At 35.4% G+C, this 19,570-nt stretch overlaps 1 protein-coding gene across 1 annotated transcript in view; it reads right to left on the bottom strand.

Moving 5' to 3' along the window:
• Positions 1–17,226, bottom strand: part of LOC107728387 (netrin-1-like) — a 68,910-nt gene extending 51,684 nt beyond the window's left edge. The window contains exons 1-2 of the mRNA XM_016538534.1: positions 17,173–17,226; positions 15,969–17,018 (exon numbers count right to left, since the gene is read on the bottom strand). Of these exons, the coding sequence (XP_016394020.1) occupies positions 15,969–16,983 (1,015 nt within the window). The 5' untranslated portion in view covers positions 16,984–17,018; positions 17,173–17,226. The remainder of the gene's footprint in view (positions 1–15,968; positions 17,019–17,172) is intronic.
• Between the last annotated feature and the right edge of the window lie 2,344 nt (positions 17,227–19,570).

Here is a 19,570-nt window from a genome sequence, read left to right on the forward strand (position 1 = left end):
TGTGAATCCATTAGAATCGTTAGAAGACAGAATCGCGATTCATATATGAATAGATTTTTACGTGCACCTCTAGTTTTCTCTTCCTCTTCTCTAAAGCAGCGCAGCATGGCCTCGCCCCCTTTGCTGCCTTTTCCCGAGGGTTTGTGATGTCACGAACCCGGGAAGTAACTTCCCTATACCAGCCGTTTTTGTAGGCATTAAACCGCCAGAATTTTAAAAGACGATATCTCCGTTTACATTGAACTTTCAGCTTCGTAACTTTGCAGATATTGTTTATTCTCAAACAGCAACATTACACATTAACTAACATTAAAAAAGTGAAATCGCAATCAACCACCCCTTTAAACAGGAATATATAGATTTTTTATACACACCATTTGCTGGTTATCAGAACATGAAAATGTTTTTTGCCTAATTAGATGTTTCCAGTCAAGAATTACTGCCCTTAAAAAAAAAAAAAAAACTTGCAAATCTCTCATTATGCTATATTACCACCGAATCTTGTATTCAGTCTTTTTGTCAATGTGTTTTCTTTCAATTAACACACTTTTTGAATTTCTTTTTGGATCTGATTGGTCGTAGGCCTCATTGATCTGATTTTATGCACCATAGTTTTTGAGTGAAAAAAAACACATAATATGTGGATAATTTTGGGAATATTCACTCAAAAAAAAAGAGGTGCGTAAGCTAGGATCAATGAGGCCAACAATCAATCAGTTCCAAAAAGAAATACAAAACCTGTGTTAACTGAAAGAAAACATGTTATACCCTATGTGAGCAAAGTCAATAAAAGTACAATAATTTGTCCAATGCACTAGCATTAAATTAGCATTTTCAGGAAAAAGAAAATCCTCTCTGGGTCAAAATGACATAAGGGTTCAAATCCATTCCACAGGTTTTCCTCTAAAATCCAAGCAAAACATGCATAAAAAGTCTACATATTCCTCTCCTTAATGTTTCAGTGCACAAGAATGTCATATCATGTGGAATCAAATTTTCCTTGATCTGTTAAGATTTAAAAAGAGTTTAATGGACTTTGAAAACATAATGCAATCTTAGAATTCAGAACATCCTCCTCAGAAGAAAAAGTCTTTTACTGAAGCTAAGCTGATTGTTCCAAACATCACTAACATTATAAGTGGAAGGCTTAATGAAGAAAATGACATGATACGACCCTTTTAAGATCTTAGCAATTTGTATTGCATGCTAGTGATCAGTTTTTAACATTCAAGTTTATTCCAGGAGCTAGAGAAGAAAGAACAAAACTTGGAGATGTACACATTGTTTCTATACGAATATGAATTTGTTTCTAAAGCGATATCTCCGTTTACATTGAACTTTCAGCTTCGTAACTTTGCAGATATTGTTTATTCTCAAACAGCAACATTACACATTAACTAACATTAAAAAAGTGAAATCGCAATCAACCACCCCTTTAAACAGGAATATATAGATTTTTTATACACACCATTTGCTGGTTATCAGAACATGAAAATGTTTTTTGCCTAATTAGATGTTTCCAGTCAAGAATTACTGCCCTTAAAAAAAAAAAAAAAACTTGCAAATCTCTCATTATGCTATATTACCACCGAATCTTGTATTCAGTCTTTTTGTCAATGTGTTTTCTTTCAATTAACACACTTTTTGAATTTCTTTTTGGATCTGATTGGTCGTAGGCCTCATTGATCTGATTTTATGCACCATAGTTTTTGAGTGAAAAAAAACACATAATATGTGGATAATTTTGGGAATATTCACTCAAAAAAAAAGAGGTGCGTAAGCTAGGATCAATGAGGCCAACAATCAATCAGTTCCAAAAAGAAATACAAAACCTGTGTTAACTGAAAGAAAACATGTTATACCCTATGTGAGCAAAGTCAATAAAAGTACAATAATTTGTCCAATGCACTAGCATTAAATTAGCATTTTCAGGAAAAAGAAAATCCTCTCTGGGTCAAAATGACATAAGGGTTCAAATCCATTCCACAGGTTTTCCTCTAAAATCCAAGCAAAACATGCATAAAAAGTCTACATATTCCTCTCCTTAATGTTTCAGTGCACAAGAATGTCATATCATGTGGAATCAAATTTTCCTTGATCTGTTAAGATTTAAAAAGAGTTTAATGGACTTTGAAAACATAATGCAATCTTAGAATTCAGAACATCCTCCTCAGAAGAAAAAGTCTTTTACTGAAGCTAAGCTGATTGTTCCAAACATCACTAACATTATAAGTGGAAGGCTTAATGAAGAAAATGACATGATACGACCCTTTTAAGATCTTAGCAATTTGTATTGCATGCTAGTGATCAGTTTTTAACATTCAAGTTTATTCCAGGAGCTAGAGAAGAAAGAACAAAACTTGGAGATGTACACATTGTTTCTATACGAATATGAATTTGTTTCTAAAGCTACTTATTAAAAGTTTGCCCAATGAAAACAGAGAGCAGTAGCCTGCAGTCAGCCAGACTCAGTTATAGAAGCACCAAGAAAATGAGATGAAACTTGCAGTCTGACAGTATATTTTGTGACTTCATATTTTCTGTAGATGTCACAGCGGGCTGAAGCTCAAGCAATCTGCCACACGCTCTAGCTGCAGTTACCCCAGCGCGGACAAGAAGCCGAGTAGCAGAGCTGTAAATTACAAACTCCAGGAGATCGTTCATCCTAACTGTGGTTTAACTGTTTTGTTGCAAGCCTGTCGTACATAACAGTACAAACTGCACCTGATGTACATGTCAGATTTTTTGAGCTGAATAGCCTCTAAACTGAGACCTACTCTGAGATTTCATGACTGAGATTTCAAAGTAGCCTTCAAATAATGACTTTTCTTAAATAAACATGAAAAATACATAAACAAATGAATAATACTAAAATCTCTTAAATAACACACACAAAAAAAGATTATTAAAAAAAGAAAACCAGAGATCATTAGTCGAAAAATTATTATTTCAAATCGATTTCAAATAATTAAATTAATCGAAAATATTACTTGAGTTTTTCAGATTCACAAATTCATGTTTAAATCAATGTGTTGCTTGCCATTTCTTTGTAATTGTTTGTAAAATTTACTTTTATTTTTACTTTTTATTTTTTTTCCAGAGCATGATTATTCGAAGAAATAACATGAAAAACAAGATTTCTACATTTTGTAATAAAAATGTGAGTGGCGTTGTTCATGCAAAACTCGGCATCACAATGATAGGGTGTTGTGGGTGGTTGCCAGGGTGTTGCTATGCAGTGTTTTGAGAGGTTGGTAGGGGTTGCTAGGATGTTTTTGATGGTTGCTAAGGCGTTACTAAGTGGTTGCATATCAAAATAGTCAAAATTTCTCGCTACTTTATAGCTTTTGTTCAGACAGGCAGCAAAAATCCAATTATTGTTGTATCTAACTCTTAAAAAATAAAAAATTAATTTAAAAAAATAGTTTTTACTATACTCTAACAATTATTTTTAAATTATTAAAAAATGTTTACTTATTTTTCAAAGTTGTAAATTAAACAAAGATTATTGTAGTATGTTTTAAAAGAAAAAAATCACTTTCACTTTCACTTTATACTTCAAAATTTCATCTTTTATTCATTGTGATACTTAACATTTCTTTGTAATTATTTGTGAAATTTACAAACAATTTTTGAGTGAAAACTGTTTCACCACCAAATTTTTTCAGTAGTGTCTAAAAGGAAAAAGAACAAACAAAACAAAACAAACAAATAGTGCTGTCAAACGATTAATCGCGATTACATTGTTTACATAATATATGTGTGTACTACATGCATGTATATATTTAAGAAAAATATGTTTTGTTTATATATAAAATACTTATATTTATATATAATATAAATTATATATAATATAAATTATAATATAAATTATATATATATATATATATACATACATGTAAATATTTTTTAAATATATACATGTATGTTTGTATATTTATATATACATCATAAATATACACAGTACACACATATATTATGTAAACAAAAACTTTTCCGCATCTGTCAATACAATGTGGCACATCAGCTCCATCGAGTATTTGAAGTATTTCAAACACATTTTTAAACACAAACGAGTTGTACATTCAAATGCACAGTATGCCAATAAACATATATAATAAAATCAAACATGTATATTTACACTACTGTTCAAAAGTTTGGGGACGGTAAGATTTTTTTAAAAGTTTTTAAAGAAGTCTCGTATGCTCCAAGGCTGCATTTATTTGATCAAAAATGCAATAAAAACAGAAATATTGTGAAATATTATTACAATATAAAATAACTATTTTCTACTTTAACATATTGTAAAATGTAATTTATTCCTGTGATGCAAAGCTGAATTTTCTGCATCATTACTCCAGTCTTCAGTGTCACATGATCCTTCAGAAATCAGTCTAATATGCTGATTTGCTGCTCGAGAAAAATTTCTTATTATTGTCAATGTTGAAAACAGTTGTGAACTTTTGAACAGTAATGTATATATAAACTAGTGTTCTCAGAAGTGCTTCAGGGAAAAGTTTTTTTTTCTTTAGTTTTACATATTGGGTTTGTTTTGAACTGTATTTACAAATTTATTTAGCGTGCATTTGAATATGTAAGCTGTATTGTAAATATTTTTTAAATATATACATGTATGTTTGTATATTTATATATACATCATAAATATACACAGTACACACATATATTATGTAAACAAAAACTTTTATTTTGGATGTGAAACAAAATAAAACATGAAATCCAATATTTACTAACCAAAATGTGATTAAAATTGATGTTTAGAATTTGGAAATTTATGTCCTGAACATTCAGAGCTCTGTTTTTTCTGTCATGCAAAGTTTACAATATTGCCTGTTGAAATACACCAATTTTCTCTCACTTTTTCCTCCTATTCTGGTGCTTAAATATGGGTTTTCCACCTATTTTTTATGCCAGTCAAAAATTATACTATAAATGTAACAGCACACCTTTCCTCAACAAGCCACACGTTTTCAGGTAGCACCATTATCTTTCATTTGAAATGACAACTGTTTAAAGAAAACCTAGCCGTATTGTGCCACACACGCTTTCTAATGTAACACACTTGTAACTAGGTGGCTTCCAGCAACAGGGTGGGAGAGGAAGAGGGAAAGAGCTTCCTGCTGTGAGCCACAAGTGTGTTGTCCTGGGAAAGACACTGAAGCCAATTACATCCTGAGCAAGAGAGCACACACAATGCTCTGACCTGTGCAACTGTTTGTCTGGTAACCCTTGGCAACACCAACATGCAATATGTCATCGCTCTGTGACCGGCTTTCCGCATCTGTCAATACAATGTGGCACATCAGCTCCATCGAGTATTTGAAGTATTTCAAACACATTTTTAAACACAAACGAGTTGTACATTCAAATGCACAGTATGCCAATAAACATATATAATAAAATCAAACATGTATATTTACACTACTGTTCAAAAGTTTGGGGACGGTAAGATTTTTTAAAAAGTTTTTAAAGAAGTCTCGTATGCTCCAAGGCTGCATTTATTTGATCAAAAATGCAATAAAAACAGAAATATTGTGAAATATTATTACAATATAAAATAACTATTTTCTACTTTAACATATTGTAAAATGTAATTTATTCCTGTGATGCAAAGCTGAATTTTCTGCATCATTACTCCAGTCTTCAGTGTCACATGATCCTTCAGAAATCAGTCTAATATGCTGATTTGCTGCTCGAGAAAAATTTCTTATTATTGTCAATGTTGAAAACAGTTGTGAACTTTTGAACAGTAATGTATATATAAACTAGTGTTCTCAGAAGTGCTTCAGGGAAAAGTTTTTTTTTCTTTAGTTTTACATATTGGGTTTGTTTTGAACTGTATTTACAAATTTATTTAGCGTGCATTTGAATATGTAAGCTGTATTTGTGTTTGTGGACTGTACGTGCATTTAAGTTTGGGGTATTTATAGTGCATTAAAAAAAGAGTGTGCTAAGGAAATGGCGAGTGTTTTAGCTCAGACCCTTGACTCTACGGAGCAGCTGCTGAGTGATCTTGACGTTAGCTTTGTTGTGTTGGACACAGGACACAGAATTCACTCTGTTTCCCATTAGAGAGTGTAGAGGGCAGATAGCATATCTCAGCAGAGTTATCCTGCGGAAATAGAGGTCGCTATCTGGACAAATATACCAGTTATAGGGCTCAGGCCTTTGGCGTGATTTGAAATGTCTCCAGCTAACCGCTTAGCTCACACAGGAAGGATTCACCAGTTTCCAAAATGTAAGTTTTTCTGTGTTCATTTACTGAATAGAAGAAATATTTTCCACACTGGAAGTGAAATGCTGACGTGAAGTGATGAAGTCAAATCCAGTCAAAACATATTTGCTGTCTACTATAGAGTGCTACAGGGATGATGTATTTTTGTAGGCCAAAATCTAGAAACGAGTTAGCATTTTAGTACTTCCTGTTCTATCGTCCTCAAGTCAATGGGTTTTTGTGATGTTTTTTGGTTAAATGTCAGAAATTTGGTCTGTGGTTAACACAAGCTCAGGATATTTTCACATTTATTCTACGACATTAAATACATCAGTAATACTCTTGCAATCTATTTGAACTCAAACTTTTAGGGAATTTTTTTTTTTTTAACTTAGACTGAAAGAGTTAACGGAAGTTTAATGGTGGTGACGATGAAGTCATGCGACCGTGGTGCAGTTCGTTTGTAGCCTAGGTTTAGCTTTTTACTTCTGTTGATTGTATTTAGGCTTCGAAATTCATAAAAGTTGTGCTAATCTGTGAAGATATGACAATCATAATGAGCACAAGAATCATAAACTTTTGTTTGTTACGGAGCTTATTTTCTGCAATAATCCCAAAGGCCAGTGGAAAAATACTATTAGGTTTTTGTCGAGAGAACCAGGGCGAACTTCTGGGTTGGCCTAAAAAAATACATCATCACTGCAGTGCTCTATACAATGGGATGGAGTGGGATTTTTAACCAATGAGATTTCAGTGTGGGTGGGGCTACCCAGAATGAAGCAGTAAAATAAAAACTTTCCAGAATATTTAATCGTCTTTCCTCGTTTGAAACAACTATGTAACCCAAGGCTGTTAATAGATGAAATTAACAAATAATATAATGACCTCTGAACCTACAGTACTTATATATCATATTTAACATATTATAGACTGAAACATTAATTTCTTGAAGTATATAACATGCAGAACTTGTTTCATTTTGACTTTACTGATGAGAAAGACGGTCGCTCTAACAACTAAGCCACAAATAAGGCAATGATCCCCAACTGGTTTTACAGACAGAAATCTGATCTTCTAAGATGGCATAATATGTAAAGTTATTATGGCTTAATGCCTCTGCTTTCTGACAGCATGCGGGCCACCCAGCAGGAGATCACGACTCTGCCTGAATCATCTCTCAACAGCCAATGACAAAAGACCTTCATCCATCATTTCCTCCCCATTGGCAGCCATTGTGCAGATGTAGTCATGATTGGACTCTGCAAGTAGTCATGTAGTCATGATTGTTCACTGCAAACACAGCCTTTGATGTTTGTTGGTGGGGGTGAGCTTCCAGTGACGGTAACAGCAGTGTTGAGCAAGCTAGTTTGAAACTGTTAGCCAAGCTACATTACAAGCTACTCATCATTTAAAGTAGTTCAACTAGCAGCGGCAGATCTGAAAGGAATCTTGGGCAATTGGCTAGAATAATACAAAAAAGTGGGTAACAGTAAAGGAATCTGATCGTCTGTGCATTTCTAACCCTGGCTTCATCATGTGGCGGCACAAAAAAGAGTTTCTGAATTCTGTGCCAGTGTGTGTAATCCAAAAAAAGTGTGTGGGTGAGAGAGAGAGAGAGTGCACAAAACGTGTCTGTTTACTCTAGCATTCATTATTCCACCTTTTCTCTCTCTAGCTCAGGGTGGTCCTGCACTAGCCAGAGCGCTATTGCAAATGCAGGCCAAAAAAGATTGCACAGCAAAAACCAATAGAAACCTAAATGTCACCACACGCAAGCAGATATTGACTCTCTCACACATACACAACTACCCTCAACCCTTAAACCCCAAAATACATGTTTACTTCGGAGCTGCTGTTGTGGTTGCCCACTAAAAGAATGTTAGCATGGTCAACATACTGTGTCATCAGTTTTGCAAACAATACTTGATGCTTTTAAGGAATTTTTTTGTACATGTGGCATGGTAATACCATAGTATTCTTCGAATGCCTGAGAGAATCATGTAAATATCATGGTTTATAGTTATGAGTTGTAATGTTGTGGGTAATGTAATGGGTTTTTAATGGCTGGTATTGTTATCTACACTCTTAAAAATAGGGTGTTTTTGCAATGATGCTGTAGAAGAGCAGTTTAAGGTTTCCCAAAGAACTTTTCAGTGAACAGTTCCTAAAAGAACCATGTTTTTTTTTCTTATGGCGCTTTTCCACTGCGTGGTACGACTCGGCTCGGCATGACTCAGTACGGTACGACACGGCACGGCACGGCTCGGTTTGCATTTCCACTGCAGTTCAAGTACCGCTTTAGAGTGGGCGGGATTATTCACATGTCGTTATAGTTGCGCCGCCTCTATTGCCGCGAATGAATGAACTTTTTCATTCCGCGTCGCCCCATCAAGCTCACTGGATCCGCTCCTCTGCTATCAACGAGAGGAACGTCTGTACTTCCTCAACAGACAACAAAACAGCCACTTTTTGGTTGTTAAAAAAGGTGCGCTCGTTCAAAACAGTTGCGTTGATTTAAATCTAGCGGTTCGTTCACTTGGAACCTCAAACGAGGTGGTACTAAAAAAAGTACCAGGTACCAGGTACTGTACCTAGTGGAAAACCCCCCAAAAGTGAACTGTACCGAGCCGTACCGTGCCGTACCATGCAGTGGAAAAGCGCCATTTGTGTGAAGAGCATTTGAATAATCTGAAGAACCTTTTTGGAATGGAAAGGTTCCATGGATGTTAAAAGTTCTTCATGGAACCATCAATGCCAATAAAGAATCTTGATTTTTAAGGGGGTTTTAAAACTAAAAATGGAAAACTTTTTACGTGTTTTGGCTGTTCATTTACACGACAACAGCGTTTTGGGGGCTTGGGAAAAAACTTTTGAAAACTGTTTTTAAAGTACAAGTTTTTAAAAACAATACCATTATCATCTCTGTCCAAACTATGAAAACATACAAATTTATGAAAACGGAGACATTATGCGCATGCTTATTATGCGTATTATGAGTTTTTAGGTATGTGCGCAGGCGCGTAGTGTTTCTTTACAAAGTGACATCGCCACCTACTGGCATGGCATGCATAATACAGTGTTTTTAGTCGTTTTGTGATGGGTATCGTTTTGACAACATTGTCGTCTGTACATGAAACTTTTAAAAAAGACAAAAGGAAAAACGTTTTCGTTTGTAGTACATCGTTATCAAGTAAATGTACCCTAAGAGTGTAGGGTGGAGGGTGGCTGATATATAACTCAAAATGAATAATTCAATTTCATTGTAAATGAGACTGATTGCTAAAATTTAAAAAAAAAAAAATTTAATATAATATTATTCAATGTAGAAAAAATATCGAAAAAATATATTTTTTTATTTTACTATTTATTAATTTTTAGAATGTTTTTTTGACATTTTTTTTTTTTTTTATGTTTATGTTGTTGTTAATTAGTCTATGGTTATTGGCCTCTCAAAATCCAAAATTGGTCAAATATTGGCTGATTTATTGGCCTGGCCTATACAGTAGATTATATTAGATTCAACTTTATTGTGCAAGGTACAATACAAAGATACAGAAGCATCTAACCAGAAGTGCAAATAGGAAAAATATATATGTATATATAAAAGTATTATTTAATTAATGTTAAAGTGTATTTAGGATAGATTTGGTAGACCAGCCAATGCAAATCAGTACCAGTTTATACAGAAGATGCTCTGGTTGTGAAGGAGGTCGAAATTCATATAATTTATTTAATTTCCCAGTAAATATAAAAACACCATGATATTATAATTTGTTGTATATACTGTACATACTGCCACAGAACCATTTTATTCAGGTTCAGCATTTCACAGATGATCCTTCATTTTCCCAAGACAAGTGTATTTCAAAAGTGAATTAATCAGAGGACCTGAAACCTGCCGGAAAGCTTTGGCAACAGTTTCAACCCCTGGGATGAAAAACCAGCACAGACATCCAAAAAGAGATTCAAATAATACCCAAAAGGCCAATCACAAATATACACAGACTGATGGGGGATTCAAAACATAAATATTAGCAGGGAAACCAGCAGAAGGCCAAAGCAAGCAGACCCTTCCACCAGAAAATGGACCAGCTCACCTAACCAGCCTCTAAAACCAGGATATATTGTGTTTTCTCTGAACTCCCATAAAGCCAAACAAAGCCTTTTGGCTCATAAGTCATGTGTGTTTTGAATTATGAGCTCAACAAAACAAAATCCCTAAAACATGGAGCTCTTTGCCCAGAGGACTGGCGATACACTGGGGTTTGGATTTTGAAATCCCAAAATACATCCCTTTTGTGTTTTCTTTGTCTTGTTGTGTTCTGTTTTTTTCTTTCCCTCCCCTGTACTTTACCACAAAAGCACAAGCCTGTGATCCTACAGTTTTGGTTTGTCAAACAATGCTTGTGGTTTAGTGGATGTTTTTTAAAATGGCTATAAATAAACAAAATGTAATATTAAAGACTTGTTCTCTAGAGGACAAAAATAGCATAAACAGTCAATAGCAAGTAAGTGCATCAATACTATAGAGCCATTAAAAATATATTGTTGTTTTTTCTTTAAATATCTATCAGAGGTGCTTTCTAAGGAAATAATCTTTTGCTCATAATTAAAGGAATGGTACACCCAAAATTCTGTAATTATTTCCTCAAGCTCAAGTTGTTCCAAACCTGCACAAGTTTCTTCTGAACACAAAAGAAGATATTTAGAAAAATGTTAGTAACCAATAGCCATTGACTTCCATTGTATGGAGAAAAAAAATATCAGTCAATGGCTACCGTCAACTGTTTGGTTACTAACATTCTTGTGAGCAGTGGTGGGCCGTCAGGGTCCAGCAAGGCCTTCTCTTCTGGCCTAAACACTATCAGAATCACTAACTTAGTTTTAATATATTTTTTCCATGAATGTGTATTAAATTATTCCCAGTAGTCTATTCTCTTCATTTCATAGCTTTTCTCTTGGTTGCTTTCAGTAGTGTGTTTATATTAGAGCTTTTATCCAATCATATTTCAGCAATCATGTGTTGCCAGAGTCAAAGAAATCTGCCTTGAGCCCTTCAGAATCAACATTCGATCGCCTGTAGCTTAAAATGTTATAAATAAACTATGTTTATATTTTAGTTACAAAATAAATTAAATTTGTTCCTGAAACCTGCACTTTTGAACACCTTTGAACACACATGAGGAACTGAATGTCTAGCAGTCATTGTTTTCTGCAGGGAGACTCAAGAGGTTTTATGACATCACCCTTTTGCACAGTTCTTTCATCAGACTTATGGTCCGGCAACAACACGTACTGAGAAAACCACAGATGGTCCGCAGACCTCGAGCAGCTCTTCATGGTAGCCCAGAAATCTGCTCACGGTTCCTTTTAGTCTGCTCGCATCACAGCAGGCCAAAAACACCACGACCCAGAGGACCACAGTGGAACAATGCAGAGACAATTCCAGCAGTCTGCTCTGTGTCAAGAGCTGCGATGCACGTCTGCCTTAATTAGCTTCCACACACGGGTTAACTTGCTTATGTGAATGCTTTTGCTAACAGAAACAGCAATCTGTCAACTATTCATTCAATTATACAATTCCTGATAGAAGTCTACGCATAAATCTGGAGCGCAGAAACCCTTCGTTTTTAAGTTTCTGTGTTGGAAGGAGGATTGAGCTAATTTGGTGTTGATTTAATCACAGCTCATTGGAAAAACTCCTGCCAGCTGAAGACATATTTGTGCGCAATGAAATGTAATGTTTTGAAAGTTTCCAAAGAAGCAAACTTTTCATCTGGTCATCAAGTCTACAAATGCTTTTAGTGAAATCTTGCGTGAAAGGTTTGATCTTAGGAATGCTATGGATCTTCAATGAAATTTTCTGTCTTTATCAAGGGAGATTTTATAGCCATTGTATATTTCCACCATGGAACAAAAAAAAAAAAAAAAACTTTTCTCAGATTTTCTGAATTTGTTTCCCTCAGAATTGCAAGACAAAAAGTTGTCCATGGCCAAAAAAAAAAAAAGATTTGCGAGACATAAGCTCACAATTCTGAGGAAAAAAAGTATAAATTGCGAGATCTAAACTCAGAATTGCAAGAAAAAAAAGTCTGAATTTTGAGTTTTCTGAAATAAAAAGTCACAATTACTTTTTTGATTTTAATTCTGTGGTTCATACAATTGCCCTTTTTTGATCTAAAGTTTAAATACTGCAGTAGCTCAAAAATAGATATGTGCATTGTGGTATATATTAAATTCAATATCACACCGAAGAGCAATGTAATGGCACATTTAGCCTTTTTAAACCCATTATAAAAATTATTTTTATATTGTGTCTGTGTCATGTCTGTGTAACTGTGAGAGATCCTGAGTCTAATGATCAGATTTTGTTATATCGCTACTCATATCTTACAAAGATACAAAGTTCACATATTAAGCCATCAGTAGTTCTGAAAGTACTCCGAAAACTACTGTGAGATCTCTATGCTTGAATAGTTTATGAAAGGTTAATAAATGCATCATAAACAGTGGCATCATGCAACCTTGATAAGATAAACCGCTCAAAATCCTACTTATTTTTAACCTTTTGAACTATTTTCTGTAACTATTTAACTAATTTTGAAAGGTGAAGTCTCGAAAGTTGTATCTAAAGAGTTTTATCTTCATCCTCCACAATGCATGAATATATGATATATGATATATGAATATATGATATATGAATATATGATAAATAAATACAACTGTTATATCGCTGCTCATGTCTTACAAAAATACAAAGTTCACATACACTAGTACCAAGCCATCAGGAACCATAGAAAATACTCTGAAAACTACTATGTACTACTGTGAGATCTCTATGTCTGAAGCAGTTTATGAAAGTCAAAATGCATCAAAACACTTATAACTATAAACTGCGGCATCAGTGTCAATTCTGGATTACTTGACAAGATCAACTTTTTGTAGCTATTTCGTGTAACAGAACTTTCTATTTGAAACAAATGGTTAGATTGACCAAATTCGCACAAGCAAAGAAATACATTTCAATAAATTAATAACAATTCTGTCACTGCATTTTAGAGCTTTTTTTTTTTTTAAATGTGCAAATTTATTTTCACAAATGCTTACAATTTTTGGAAGCTGCATTTAAAATTGTATGTGATTGCACATGTTTGAATGAACATGATGCTTTTGATAGTGAAATCCAAAAATTAATTTTGAGCCACTTTTGTGTGATGATAAGTATTTTTCTATCAAATAATTAATATTATTTATGACCAATAACATGACATTATTTTAACCTCTGCATGTAAGACTTCCATATTATATTATATTATATTATATTATATTCTTAAAGTAATATGGTGATATTGAATGCATTTTCAAACAGCAGGCGTAGTTTTAGTAATGTTTGCAAATGAACTGAATGCATCTGTAAGGTGAGACCTTTATCTTTATAAAGATTATTATCATCATAATGCACAAATGTGGAATCAATAATAAAAAAATAACAGTATAAATACATGACCTATTTTAACAATTTGTTCTCAGTCTGCTGGCTTTTTGCCCTGCATGTTTTTGCAAGTTTGGCAAAAAATTGTACAGGGCATACATAAAATCTGAAAGTATCTCTCTAGATAACATTCCTATTATGCTACACATAATTTCCCACAAATACCTGCCTTGCCCACCTAATTCCACTGAGTAGAATGGAAAGAATCCGGACAGAAAGACTTACTCTTAATTATGAGGCACTTGATCAAAGCAAGTAAATTTGTACCAGATGTAACAATCTCTTTGAAAAAGTTTGATACAAAACTTTTGACCAGACGTTTTTTGGTTTTTGGGGGGATTCTGTCACAGATCTCATTTACAGCTTCATCATCGAGCAATCCTGTTCAACTCTGTATTGTCGCGTGCAAAAGCACACAGTGAGAAAACAGCTTCTGTCAGTCATCTCTCATATCATGATGGTGCCCTCATTCTCCATTCATGGGAATGAACTTTTATTTATAACCACAGGCCTACTGACACTCATTCATCTACTGCGCAACAATGTTCGCATACGCATGACGGCCATCTGTCAGGAGCGTTTAATATCTGTTCACACTTTTTTCATTTCGTTTTTGACTTCACCAAGTGACAACAAACTCATCAAACAGAGCATTTGCTGACAGCTTGAGTCATGTTTAACACGGCGTGAATAGAATAGAGAAAATCTTTTTACGGCAGTAATTGTGACAGGCCATAAAAAGAGCAACTTATGAATTTGATGAAACACCTGCAGGAGCCCTTATTATGATCAAATTGTGAAAAAGAAAGGAATTATACAGTTCTTTCACAATGAGATCCTCATGCTCATGTTTTTGTGACCGATTTTATTTTCTTCCTTAACAGGGGAAACCGACTTTTCATCTGGAAACCAGCAGTTTACTTTCAACTCACCAAAACAAACAAGAAGACTGATGTAATCTTTCCTTCAATCTGATAATGACACCTGCCTTGCAATAACACGACAAGCCTTTTAAGCAAATCTCGCCCTCCTGAATGCTTCCTTCCACAGAATGGATGTTGAAAGGTACTTCCAAACTCAATTACACCCACCCACCCATTAAGCTGAATAACTATGAGCACTATCTGTAAGGCCGGTACGACATGTGAATGATTTCAAGCTAATTTTGTTGCAAAGATTGCAACAGTAGCATGTTTAAAAATTAGATGACTTTGATTACAGAACAGATTTGTTTTAATCTAATCAAATGTCTCAAATCTATTCAAATGATCACTTGTAGGAGTAAAAATGATGTGGGACTGTCTAGGATTTATGTGAAAACATGGACACATTGTCAGGTGTTCACGTGGGTAAAATGTGGGTAAAATACTTTTTCTGAAGTATTCCTCGCATTAAATATGCTAATAAAAGGTCTATTCTTCACACAACAAAAGCTGCAATAAAGTAAAACCTAGCTAAACTAATTTAAATGTTTTAAATTACAACGAATGCAATTTATTTTGTGCATTTAGTGGGATTTTAACAGCATGTTTGAATAAACCAGTGTGCCCTGTTTCAGTTTGAATATGAAAGTTCATACAATCATGAGATGCCTTCATAGATTCATGTTAAAAAGATTCTGATAGGAAAATAATTATTTTTTTTTTTAATCATCCCAAGCTCCTAAAACAAAAAAGAAGAAGACTAATCTTGATGTTCAGTATGTTCATTTGCATTAACTGAAATTATACTTTTGGCACTAAAGTTGATCAATTAATCAAGAAAAAAGAAAGGCTGACAAATCATTCAGACAAACTAAGACCTGCATAACTCAATTCCTTGTTTTTTACCTTTTTAGCATTTTGGGGATCTTGTGAGGTCCAAAAATCTGAAACCACTAATGAAATATCTATATATTTAGCATTTTTCTAATCTAAAACGCATTTCTTTAATTATGAACTGCATACCATTTTGAGTAACAGAAGTAACAAAAACTATTTCAAAGTTTCAATTAAAATGTAATGTAGCCTCAGACTTTTGGACTGGAGGAACACTTCATTTGCATTAACGATCGTCACTATACTATATAATAACCACAGATCATTAGTTAAAGCACGAGACTTTGATTCATACATTTTCATATTCCATTATACCATCGTCATAACATTTCTGCATGAGTCATTAATGAAACCTATTATAAAATATATGCCTAAAAAAAAGCACCAGCAGCACTTGCTGAGTTAAAGTGCATCAGAAATGACTCACCGACACATTCGTTCGCCTCTCTGGCCGTCGCGCGTTGCCACGGCCGGTCGTAGTGGAACGGCTTACACCTGTCACACTCCGGTCCCGCCGTGTTGTGCTTGCACTCGCACATTAGGTTCCCTTCTCGGTCCTTTACGCACTTTGACGCGTGCCCGTTACACTTACACCGACCGCCGACCTGCAGGTCAGACACGGCGTAAAAATACGAGTCCCTGGCGAGCTCCGAGTCATCCTCGTTCTCATCCCCGAACGTGTGCAGCCGGTTGAAGGTCACTTTGATATCGGTGGCCGTGACCCAGTCCTGCAGGACGGGAGAGTTGTCGAAGTCATGCGCGGAGGGTCTGCCATCCAGCGTGCTGAACGCGATGAGCCCACCTGTTAACGGCTGCATGTCCGTGTGCGAGTCCGTGCAGATGGCTTCCTGCTCGTTCTGCTTGGTGATGGCAGCTTTGCTCGGTTTGTTGTACATTTTCTTGCACTGGGTTGAGTAGAACTGAAACGGCACCCAGGTTTTTCCGTAATCCATGGATTTGAAGATGGCCATGGATTCAGGGCGAGGAGAGCAGAACTGGAGGCTCACGTAAGTCACCTCGAACTTCTTCCCCAAGGACAGCGTCAAAGTCACATTTTGCGGGTACTGCACGTAGTTCTCCGACTGCCAGCAGGTGAGGTTGTGAGGGTTGTTGAGGTCTGTCAGGTACGCGGGTGGATGCGACTTCTTGGGGTCCGTGGCGTCGCAGATGTTGCAGTCCCTCGATCTTTCCTCGCCCTTCTCGGTCACCACGCAGTACCGCGACGCAGGAGTGCCGCAGGTGCTGGACACGCGCACGTCCTTTCCGAACGCGGAGTTCACAAAGTCGGGGATGCAGCGTCTGGGGTTGCCGTTCTCGTCGTAACACGGGTCCGGAGGAGAGGATTGAGCCGCGAACATACTCATTCCGTATCCACCACGAGCACCGGCCACCATCCCGATGATGGACACCATGGAGACGCACGTTGCCAAAATCCTTATCATTGCAACCCGGGGTCCTCAGTGTCCCTGAAACAGCACTGAACAAAAAAGGAAACTTTTGCATTTAAAAAAGACCGAAATGCATGTACTTAGAATCATTTAGCGTGGAGTTTCCAATATACTATGTGTGAAAGATTTGTGCGTGATTACAGGCGACTTTTCTTAAAGACAAATCCACAAAGTGCACTTTACCTCTTTGCTCGGGTGGAGAAGTATGGCAAACCCGTCTAAAAAAGAAATTATAGGGTACTCTCCCTTTCTTTTCTCTCTCCCGGATATGTTGTAATCTCTTTTCCCCACTTTCAACCAATATGAAACTGAAAACCTGCTATTAGTTTCCAAGGCTTCCTTTCTTCCTCTGCCTAATGCCTAACTCATTCACACCTCTGCCTCTCTGTGACTGAGTGTCGCAGCTCAGTCCTTCTCTCTTTCTGCTGCTCTGCCTGAATTCAATAGGGGGTTCAGTCGTTTACCATTCTCTATGTGCTCCTGCTTTATTGCCCATGTGTGCAAGAAGCACAATGGAATTCTAATGTACGTTTTTATGTAGTTGCATTTCGAGTTATTGTTAATTATAGAGGAACTTTTGACTATCTGGAAAAATAAAACTGTTTATTTACATCAGTTTTGGACGAAAAAAAACTTTCTGTTATAAATACAAATCGAACTTTGAGCAAATTAATTTATATATATATATAGAGAGAGAGAGAGAGAGAGAGAGAGAAATTAATTTGCTTATAGCTATATATATACATATATACATACATACATATATATATATATATACGGTTTTGCTTTTTTATTTTTAATTAAAACTAAATGTATTTTTATTAAAAAATAAATAAAATTAATTAAAATATTGTATAGAACAGAAAAAACGCTAAATAACAAATCACTAAATCACTCTTATATTAAAACAGCAGAACATATGTAATTTAACAAAATAAAGTACTACAAGAAAAATGAATGAATGGATGGATGGATGGATGGATGGATGGATGAATGAATGAATGGATGGATGGATGGATGGATAGATAGATAGATAGATAGATAGATAGATAGATGGATAGATAGATCAACTAATTGACATTGCATGCAGATTGCAACTTTGCAGTTCCACTAAAGCAAAGTTGTCCATTGCATTTTGAGTTATAAACCCAAAACCTTTTCACTGGATGCGACGTTTAATCTGTGAAAACGGAAATAAATAGCATATGCACATCATAAATGTGCATTAAAATCCAGACGCAGTTCTGATTACGCAAACCCGCTGTTGGCCACCCACCGTGTCCCGTACACACTTGTTGATTCACCGTTCCTCACAATAAAGAAACAGCGACACCGCGTGGTATAAAAGTAGTCACTCACTTTTTTATGTCTTACGGTGGTTCTGGATCAGTGCAGGCATGAGAGTTGAGTAGGCATATAAATTATCCAATAGCTGACTTGTAATATAATTAAATAGAAACAATGCGTGGCATTTAATGTTTGGCAGTTCCCAACTAGTTTTATCATTTTATAAGATTCTATCAAGCAGGAAATGTCAAAACTTTTTTTTTTGTCATTTTTTGAAAATGATGCTCAAAGATGTGTGTAATTTGTGTTCCATGGTTTTAAGTTTCAAGCTAATACTGCTAATACTGCAGTGTAGTTCAGACTTTCATGTTAGGCCATATGTAAACGGCACACAGATGTTCAATAAGTTGATATTTGACTAAAACAATAAGCTTGTTAAAAATATGTCTTGTTTTTTGCAGGCAACTGTGTTTACGCGGGAATTTGTGATGCTTCAATAGAAGATGAAGAGAAGAGCAGTAAAGATTTAAGTAAGGAACAATCATTAGTGTTCACTCTTGTGCGTTCAATCAGCGGAAGTGCAGGTCCAGTGAAAGCACAAAAGCAGAACGGTCAAGAGCAACAAATTCATGAGTAGGGCCTATTCATCTTCTAAAATGACTAAATTTGATCACACATGCTTTTTTTATTTCTTGGCAGTAGATGAATGTTATACTTCTTATCCTGCGTGTCAGTTTTTCTCGCCACTGTCCTTGGTGCTGAAGTCATGGACAAACTGGAATAATGTCATCATCACAGGTCTCAGAGAAATAGCAGGTTTATAACTTTTATTAGCTTAAAGTCTTTAATGGTGTCCAAATCTTGGAATATCTAAGAATGTATGACTTCTGAGGTCAGATTTTTATTATTATTATTATTCTTTTATATTTCAGTTTATTCAATAATTCAGTTTTTTATGAAATTTTAATTTATATTTCAATTTGAGAGTTCACCCAAAAATGAAAATTTGCTGAAAATGTACTCACGCTCAGGCCATCCAAGATGTAGATGAGTTTGTTTCTTTATCTGAACAGAGAAATGTAGCATTATATCACTTGCTCACCAATGGGTCCTCTGCAGTGAATGGGTGCCGTCAGAATGAGAGTCCAAACAGCTGATAAAAACATCAGTAATCCACACCACCCCAGTCCATCAATTACAGTCTTGTGACTGATTTGTTTCTTACAAACATGCAGCTGTTCACTTCACAAGACATTAATTGATGGTCTGGAGTTACTTGTGGATTATTGTGATG

The sequence above is a fragment of the Sinocyclocheilus rhinocerous genome, unplaced genomic scaffold (genome assembly GCF_001515625.1).
Source record: "Sinocyclocheilus rhinocerous isolate Xijiao unplaced genomic scaffold, SAMN03320098_v1.1 scaffold463, whole genome shotgun sequence".
Taxonomy (NCBI): Eukaryota; Metazoa; Chordata; class Actinopteri; order Cypriniformes; family Cyprinidae; genus Sinocyclocheilus; species Sinocyclocheilus rhinocerous.